Source organism: Nicotiana attenuata, unplaced genomic scaffold (assembly GCF_001879085.1).
Source record: "Nicotiana attenuata strain UT unplaced genomic scaffold, NIATTr2, whole genome shotgun sequence".
NCBI classification, from domain to species: Eukaryota; Viridiplantae; Streptophyta; class Magnoliopsida; order Solanales; family Solanaceae; genus Nicotiana; species Nicotiana attenuata.
In genome coordinates, this window is record NW_017671270.1 from 230,609 (window position 1) to 240,834 (window position 10,226).

The following is a 10,226-nucleotide window of genomic DNA, read 5'->3' on the forward strand; positions in this document are numbered from 1 at the left end:
CCGTACCGATCCTCCAGACTCTACTAAACCTGCTCGTGAATTGTGAGACCTAGGCAACCTAGTGCTCCAATACCAACTTGTCACGACTCAGAATTCTCACCTTCGAGACCATGATGGCGCCTAACATTTCACTTGCTAGGCAAGCCAACGTTAGAAAATTTTCAAATCAACTACAGTACACTCTTAATAACAGAATTAGTTAAACTAAACAGAAGCTATAACAGTGTTTGCGGAATATTTTAACACTTCAATATTTACTACCACCCGGATTTGGAGTCACAATTCACGAACGTCTAAGATTTACTACAAATAAAAGTCTGAAAAGAATACAACTGTTTGAGTGAAAGAAACAGTAATATCAAAAAAGACAGACGGGGACTTCAAGGTCTACGAACACTGAAAGATCTACCTTGAGTCTCCGATGAACCCATCCGAGCTACTACGCCTCTCAATCAGCTGGGACCAATACCAAAATCCGCACAGAAGTGCAGTGTAGTATCAGTACAACCGACCCCATGTACTGGTAAGTGTCGAGCCTAACCTCGATGAAGTGGTGACGAGGCTATGACAAGACACCCACATAATAAACCTATGCAATTTAACAGTATATGTACAAAATAACGGCAAGTAAAAGATAGACACATAATATCGGGAGGGGGGGCATGCTGAGGGGATTATAAGATAAAGAATCACAGCAGTAATGAGAACTTGATCAACGTTTATACCTTGTACCAATAATAACAAGTAAACACAGTAAAGGAAAATGCACGGCATCACCCTTCTTGCTCTTACTCTCAACCTCACCATATAGTAAACAGAAATAGCACGGCATCACCCTTCGTGCATTAACACTCACAATATGGCACGTCATCACCTTTCGTGCATTAACACTCACAATATGGCACGACATCACCCTTCCTGCTTTTACCCTCTCATAACATGGCACGACATCACCCTTTGTGCATTAACACTCTCCCTTACCATAAAACAGTGAACGAAAGACAACAGGGAGATAGAAATAACGAGAACAAGTCTTCCTTCAATATTTGGTTCCCAATACCAACCTCCACTTTAAAATCAATACTCAATTATCACCCAAAGATCCGTAAACATGATAAGAACTATCAGTTTGATCATACTAGTCTAAACATGGATAACATGATCAAAGGAAAGCAATAATTACAAGAAACCAAGTCCCACCCGCATGCTTTACCCGACCACAACGCATAGGTACTCGTCACCTCACCTATACGTTGCACCCAACATCTAAACACGTAGCAATTACACAAATAAGTCCTAATGCCTCAAGTCAAGATTAACCACGACACTTACCTCGCTCCAAACGCCAAACTCAAAGCTCAACCACCGCTTTGCCTTTCAAACACGCCTCCGAACCAAAAGAATCTAGCAATATACCAACCAAACGATTCAAATTAAGCCTTAGGAACTACCCACGATTGTAAAGAATTCAATTTAGGTCATTATTGAAAAAGTCAACAAAAGTCAACACCCGATCTTGCTTAGTCCAAACCCGAAATTCGGAACAAAATCTGATTATCCATTCACCCCCGAGCCCGGTTATGTAATTTCTTTTGGAATCCAATGCAATTTGAGGTCTAAATCCTCAATTTACCAAATCCCTAGTTTCTACCCAAAAACCCCCCAATTCCCACCGTGTAAACTCTAGATTTTAGGTTAAAATCTAAGGAAAAGTAGTGAAAGATTGAAAGAAACTAGTTTAGAATCACTTACCAATGATTTGGGGAAGAAAAGTTCTTTGGAAAATCGCCCCTAGGGTTTTTGAGTTTGAAAATTTGAAAAATGAATCAAAAATCTTGTCTAAGTCATATTTACCTAGCTGCAGATGTCGCATTTGCGACCTAGGCTTCGCAAATGCGAAGCCCGCAAATGCGAAGGAACCATCGCAAATGCGAAGCCCTTCATACTTCTGTTGCCTTCGCAAATGCAAACATGAACCTCCGCAATTTCGACTTAATGATCGCATTTGCGATCACTGCCCTTCCCAGTCTTACTTCGCAAATGCGAAGAATATTTCGCAAATGCAAAACCTGTGTGGCCCAGATACTCTTTGCATTTGCAATGAGTAGCTCGTAAATGCGAACCCCTCAGAGGTCGCAAATGTGATGCCTGATATAGTAATGCGATATCAGAGGCCTACACCAGCAACATTTTCTAAGTCAAACTTCACTCCGTAGCCTATCGGAAACTCACCCGAGCCTTCGGGGCTCTAAACCAAGAGTGCACACAAGTCTAAGAATATCATACGAACTTGTTTGCGCGGTCAAATCGCCAAAATAACTCCTAGAACTATAAATTTAGCACCAAATCAAATGAAATTTTCAAGAATACTTTAACTTCGATTTTCACAAACGGACATTTGAATTACGTCAAACTAACTCAGTTTCTCGCCAAATTTCTCAGACAAGTCATAGATATGGTATTGGACCTATATCAGGTTCCAGAACTAAAATACGGACCCGATATCCAAAAAGTCAAACCTCGGTCAAACACTTCAAATTCCTTAAGCCTTTAACTTTCAAATTTCGACAAAGTCCGACACTCGGGCTAGGGACTTCTGATTTCGACTCCGGGCATACCCCCAAGTCACAAATCACGATACGGATCTATCGGGACCGTCAATACATGAATCCCGGTCCGTTTACTAAAAATATTGACCGAAGTTAACTCAAATGAAGAATTTAGGGGAAAATTCTTATTTTTATCAACTTTTAACATAAAAGCTCTCCAGAAACACGTAGGGACTAAGCACGAAAATTGAGAAGGGATAAAATGAGGCGTTCAAAATATAAAAGCGCATAATCGGGTTCTAAAACGTAAGATAACCTTTCGGGTCATCACATTACTAGAGATATAGAGAAGGAAATTTCCTAATCACTTCATGTTAGCAGTCCCTTCAAGCATTTGAGATAATATTTCTGGAATAGAAAATGACATTACATCCCTAATAGAAAAATGAGAACTACTTCTAAAATAACCTAATTCAAGTTCTTTTCCCCATAGAAGTCTCGTATTTTTATTTTTTTTTTAGAATGAAAGAAGAATTCTCATTCTATCGGAACATATTTTAAACTCCTTGTGCCATAAGTTTTAAGCCAAATTAAGGCATCTACAGTAAAAACGACGGTTATATTTCAAGAGTGAATCCTGAAGTAATTCCCATATTAATATTAGTAGAAATTAAACATCACCAAATTATTCTTCTTAATTAAAAAATTCGAGAGTGGGCAAAAATGTATGACAACAACAATATACTTCATTTGGAAAATGTTATTGCACTAACGGAGGTTGATTTTGGTTTGAGGAATGTTCATTTTCAAAAAATTTAAGATATGGAATAGTTCATTTTGCAAATTCTTTTAGGCACATGTTAAACGAAAAAAGAAAACAACACAAACTAGGAGTGTTATATATATATATATATAATGTGATAGTTTGCCAAGAGATCGAAGATACATAGGAATTGAAAATCATACATCCTTAGTTGGCTGACAAAATTTGATAAAGATATTTCACCTAACTTTGTCTCCTCAATAAAGTAAAAACATAAAGAAAGACAGAAAGAAAGAAATATCAGCACTTCAGTTGCATGCATACGTAGAGGAATTTGGTTTTGACAGAGACGTATAAGCTACATACTGCATACATATGTCTCAATAGTATACTCACAGAAAATTAAAAAATCATTGTCGAAACCTGAAAATTTTTTTATAAAAAAAAAAAAAAAGAATACTCACGGAAAATTTACAATTAAAGTATAAATATGTATGTATTACTTAATCATGATTAAATATAAACAAAATATAAAACATATATCTTGCATTAATTTATTGTTTCGATATAAATATTTGGTGCGAGAAAAAATCTTTCGTATGCTAACAATTTGTATTGTAACATGACTTTTTTAGGCAACATTAGTACCTTTATTAGTTGATATTTAGTCATCCTTATATATCTATTAATCTGTCATTATTATACCTTTCGCTGTATAAAAATTTATAATATGTTCTGTCAATTGGTAAATAATGCATGCAGACGATTTTATTTTTCTCGAAATACATGTAGAAGATATTCTATTTATAAGACTCTGGACATCGCGATTTACAGATTTGCTCATTTCAGTCTCCTTTTAAAAAATTAACCATTCATTTAGAAAGAGATTTTAGATATATAAATAATCAAAGAAAATGAGTGAAAAAGGTTATCTCTTTCAGATTAAAACCTTACTAAATAACCTTTTTAAAAACCTAATTAGAGTAACATGTGAAAATATTTGTATATGAGGTTTCTTATATAGTTGGTAAATTACAGAACAAAAATGCTTCAGATGCACTGTCTCGCACTCTTAAAAATGTCAATGAGCATCCAGTAGTTAGACATGAAGCAGCCAAAGCTCTTGCTTCTATAGCAGACAGTGTTCTTCGCAACATTTCTCTTTAAGATGTTGCAGGAACCGAGCTTTCCCTCAATCCATGATCTCGCTTCGCAGTCAATGATATCTCTTGATAAATTCTACAATTATATGATGAGTAAGGATTTAGTGAATAAAGCTGTGGAAATATTGGAAAGTTGTGGGGGTACATTTGCTATGAATGTGAAAGATGGAGCTTTTTGCCGGGACGATGAAAATAGTACTGAAGAAGCATTGAAAAATATAACTTTGGGATTAAAAAAGGAGAGCGTGCAGCTGTAGCGTGGACAGTTGGGGCGGAGAAGTCTTTCCTCCCTACATGAGTACCTGGTTAGATGCACAAGTAGTCGGGTCAGGTATGACTCTCATCCTTCTGTTTGTTTGATTAATACAAACATAATGTAGGATATCAATTACCTTTTGCTTCTTATTGCTACCTCTTTTATGTGTTATAAAAAAAATAATGTAGACTATTAAGCAATTACCTCTGAAATATAATTTTGACTTCTTATTGGTGGTCTAGTACATTTTCATTGGTGTATTGTTTGATCTCCACTGAATCAGGAGTTTTAATGGTCAACAAAGTCAGACTAATGTGCTTCATTCCTTTGACTCTAAACCTTAGTAATCTTTGAGTCTAATGAACTTAAGGCGTGTAATGAAAATACCATTACATTGCATTAGCTGATTAGTTACTTTACAATTGCAGAGCGTAATTTATATTTTTTGCTTGTTTATCTATTATTATGGATTAACAGTCCTAAATGCAAGCAAACTCAATTATTTTGTCGGTCTTGAGCTAGTTCATGTTGTCCTCAGCTGAAGCTCTTGGTTCTATTGCATCCAGTAACCATCTTTAAAAAATCAATATTTTTCGAATAACACTTACTCTAATATATAGTCCTTGATGATTGGTTTGGTATGGGGGAGCATGTATCCAATTACAATAACAAGACACTAAAGTGAGCATGGATCTTTCATTTAAAGTATTCTTATTTAATATTCTGTCAATTGTTCTTCGCGGTGTTGTAATTTCTCACATTGTTTTTTATAATATAATTAGAGAACTATGGAGGTAAAGTTACATTGGCTTCTCTGGTGACTGCTGCTGCAGGAGCTACTATAATGTTGTTTATATATTACATCCATATTATTTTTAACAGTTTAGGAACAATTAATGTTTTTAATATTTACTCTTACATTTCATGGACCTGCATAGTGTACAGGCGGACCATTAAAGTATCAAGATGTCTAAAATTAGATTCATATAATTATATTAGTTTTGCTACATCAAATGAATATTGTACACCTAGCGTCATTGAGTCTTTTAAAAAGTTTTCTGCAAGCACTTGCACTGCTCGTGCACATGGAGGTAAGCATGATTTTGTAAAAAAATATTGTTGTGTCTCGCTGAGTAGGGAACTTTGGATCTAAATTTGTCTTCTCAAGTACTACAATCATCCATACAAAATTGGAAGAATGTGTGACTAATTTTGTTAGCAAGCCAGTTGCTATCGTTATAGGCATGCGTTATGTAACAAATTCAGCCATACTTTTTTTGATAAGAAAGATACAAAAAGTTTATATAAGTTATTCTTATGTTTTAGTTGTGATTATATTTTTTATTTTAGTTTGGTCATTTACAGGGAGGTTTGATTATCAATGATTCTCCTAACGACAACTCTATTGTAAATGTTGCTCGAGGGTCTGGAGCTACTATTTGGGTTTTGCAACATAACAGTAAGTTTCTACAACTTGGGCTATGTCCTTGTGATGACCTGATAGGTCATCTTATGATTTAGAATTCAATTCTGTGCTTTGAAGCCTTAAACGCCTAATCTTAGCCCTCATTGATTTGCGTGCTGATGTGCCGTAGAATTGCGGTAGCTCATCTTTTAAAGTATTTTAAGTCAATTCTTATGTAGTTTTGGTGTTTTGCAGCAAACTAGACTTGAAGAACCAAGAACAAGGAAAAGATGATAAAAACCCATAGAAGGGCAGAAATGCGGCAAGTTTGCGACCGCAAAAGTGTTGTGCGGGCTGCAAACCAACCGCAGAGTGAAGCAGATAAACCTAGTTTTTGGAATCGATTTTGCGGTCAATTTTGTGGTCGCATAACTCTTACGCGGACCGCATAATGACCGCATAAGTGCAAAGAGAGTTTCTGCGAGAACCATTCTGCGACATCAAATGAGATCCCAAAATTAATGTGTGGACTGCATAATGGATCTGCGATGGAAAACTGGGCAATTGGACATTCAATTATGCGATAAAATTGCAGTTATGCGGGCCGCAAAAGTGTTCTGCGGCCCGTTCTGCGGTCGCAGATGTGATATGCAGGAGTATTTTTGTCATATCTTGACCTCAACTTTTAGCCCATTATAAATAGAATAACTAGGGTCTTGTGGGGGCATCTTGTCTAGAAAAGAGGCATTGAATACACCATTATTCTGGAAGCTTTTGAAGAAGAGAATCTTGTCATCTTTGTAAGCTTTATGACTTCATTTATTGCTTTGTTCTTGGATTCTTGTATGAGTAGCTAGCTTTAAATACTAAGGTTGTGGACCCTAAATGGGTGTTTACTATTGAATATATATATATATATATATATATATATATATATATATATATATATATATATATATATATATATATATATATATATATATATAATGGTTGGTTGGTATTTATTCATTTGTCATGCTTCATTTAATGTTGATGGTTGCAAACATGGACTAATGCCATTTCACTCTATCTTTACTTGGAAAAGTGGGTTAGGATTTGGTAGAATTGAATAACAAAAACTCAAGGCTTTAAACCTTGTGTAATAGAATCGCTTAGGAATAAGTTGGTTCTATTTGGCATAAATTGGTTGTTATTAGTTGCAACTCTTTTATATTTGAAAAAATCATAAAGAGGAAATACTACCTAACTATTGTGAAATATTGGTTAGTCATTTGGGAACCATTTGCATATCAAAGGACCTTCCATTAGATATATATCATATTAACACTGATAGCATTATATTCCATTGATGGGGATACAACCTTAGTTTTCTTAATCAAACTAATTACACTCTCATAACAAAATAGTTATCTTGTTAATTCACAATTACAACATTCTCTTTTTAAGCTAACGGAGTAGAATTACGACCTAAGTCAAGTTTCACACTACTCAAGTAACATTTTCACACCTATTCCCTCTGGGATTCGACCCCAACCTTGTTGGGTTATTATATTTGACACCGACCGCCTTACACTATTTATTTAAGTGTAATTTGAGCGTATCAAAGTTTGCGTCGTTTTCCGAAGAATACGATTTTGAAATTACTAATTAGTGTGTGCTTTACTTTACGTCTTCTTCTATTCCATCACATGTTACTTCCTTTGCTTGGTGTCACTAGGTAAACATGGGCGAGCCGGAAGAAGAGAATATTTTTGCGGATATAGATTAGTATATTGAGGATACAAATGTCATTGTCCCTCCAAGAGTTGATGCTGCTACCTTCAAGATGGAACACAATCTAATCCTAATGCTCAAAGTAGAGGGTTTTTTTTTGAAATTCCACATATGATGATCGTACACAACATCTCAGAAATGTTTTGGGTGTGTGTGCGATGCACTAGCAGAATCACGTCTCAGATGATGTCCTAAGGTTGAGGGTGTTCAAATACTCTCTAACTGGAGAGGTAAGACATTGGATCCAAAATATACCGCCTAATTCCATTCATACTTGGCCCGAACTTGTCCGAGCCTTCCTAGCAAAGTGGTTTCCGCAGAGGAAGAAGTCTGAGCTCCGGGATAAAATTTTCTTTTTCAGGAAATTAACGGTAGAGCATCTACATGAGGCATGGGATTGATTCAAGCTATATTTGGCGAGGTCGTCGAATCATAGTTTTCCGGATAATATCTTGTTGGAAAAATTTTACATGGGCTTGGATCCTATGAATCAATCCATAGCCAAAAATGCAGCTGATGGATCCTTTATGGATAAAACATTTGCAAGGGTCACACAAATCCTTGACAAAATGGCAGAACATAACCAAGCTTGGCACTCGGAAGACACCACGGGTGGAATTGCATATGGTACTCCTTCCTTGACCAACATGCTTAAGGAGAACCAAGAAAGAGATCAAGTGATTGCCGGGCTTGCCACCAATATCAATGTGTTGACGAAGATGTTCACTAAAAGCCAAACAAAAAAGGTGAATGTGGTGGAAGATGTTCAACTCATGTCAAATGAGGATTATGAGGAAGCAAATTATGTCAACAACTCTCAAGGAGGTTATCAAAGGCAACCCTACCAATGTTCAGGACAACAAAACCAATGGAGGCCTAACCCGCAAGGGCAACGCAACCAACAGTGGTGAAATGACAAAGGCAGTTCAAATCAAGGAAATTGGAGTAACAACAGCAGTAATTTTTCAAATCGGAGTTCCAACCCCTATGTTCCACCAAAGGGACAATATTCAAACTCTCTACATTGGAAAGAACGTTCTTCGAGTTAGTCCAAGTTGGAAAATATGCTTGAACGAGTATTGCAAAATCAAGATATATCTGAAACTTCAATGAAGAACATGACCGAGCTTGTGAGCTCTCATACTGCATCTATTCAAAAGTTGGAGATGCAAATGAGAGATCTCTCAAGAGAGAAAAATCCGAAGCAAAAAGGCACACTTCCAAGCGACACAATTGCAAACCCAAAAGGTAATGGGAGTGGCACAACTTCTCATTGTATGGCAATCACAACTCGAAGTGAGAAACTACTTCAGGGAGAGAATGAACAAGTGGTTGAAGTGGAAGATTTCGAACAAGAAGTCGAGGCACGAGTTGAGGTGCCAATTGTTGTTGAAGTTGAAAGACTCCCGAAGAAGGTGAGAACTCAAGAAGTGAACCATGAAGAGGTTAAGGAAAAGGTAATAGAAGCACCAAAAACTCTAGCACCAATTCCTAGGACTCCGTCTCCATTCCCTCAAAGACTTGCTGGGAGGGTTGATGATAGCAAACTTGAAAAGTTCTATGAAATTCTCAAGCAATAATTGATAAACATTCCGTTTGTAGAAGCATTTTAAGAGATGCCGCATTTTGCTAAGTACTTGAAGGACTTAATCACTAAAAAGAGAACCACCAAGAATGAAGTGGTGGATGTGACTCACCGGGTTAGTTCCATTATTGCAACAACCACGGTCCAAAAGAAAGAGGACCTGGGAGCTTTCACCATTCCATGCACTATTGGGTTGTGCGATTTTCCACGAGCCCTTTGTGATAATGGGGCTAGAATCAACTTAATGCCTCTTGCTATTTACAAGCAAGCGGGGTTAGGTATGCCTAGGCGTACAAGTATGAGGTTGCAAATGGCCGACCGTTCAATAAAGAGACCGGTGGGAATTGTTGATGATGTTCTTGTGAAAGTGGGGATGTTCCTCCTCCCTGATGACTTTGTTATCCTCGATTGTGCTGTTGATAAAGAAATCCCTATCATCTTGGGGAGACCATTCCTTAGTACCGGAAGAACACTCATGGAAACGAAATGAGATCAAGTTCCGAGTTAATGACGAAGAGGTTACCTTTCAAGCGAGTAAGGGTATGAAATTGCTGTATGCATACGAAAGTATCTCAGTCATTGATGTTGTTGATAAGGTAGAGGATGCAGTCGAGGTAAAGATGGAAGAAGAATGCCTTGTTGAGGCATTGGCGGCTATTTTGGTAAATTTTGATGGTAAAGACATGGAAGGATATGTGGAATCGGTAAATGCATCGGAAGGGCTTGGGTCCT

General features: G+C 36.9%; 1 protein-coding gene across 1 annotated transcript; it reads left to right on the plus strand.

The window, feature by feature from the left end:
- The first annotated feature begins 9,525 nt into the window (after window positions 1–9,525).
- LOC109207199 lies at window positions 9,526–9,984 on the plus strand. The gene has a single exon (XM_019370084.1). It carries the CDS (start codon window positions 9,526–9,528, stop codon window positions 9,982–9,984), a length of 459 nt encoding a protein of 152 aa, XP_019225629.1.
- Window positions 9,985–10,226: the final 242 nt, after the last annotated feature.

Bases quoted from the DNA above. Each gene is read 5' to 3' on its own strand.
- LOC109207199 (XM_019370084.1), top strand. From the start codon at position 9,526: ATGCCGCATTTTGCTAAGTACTTGAAGGACTTAATCACTAAAAAGAGA.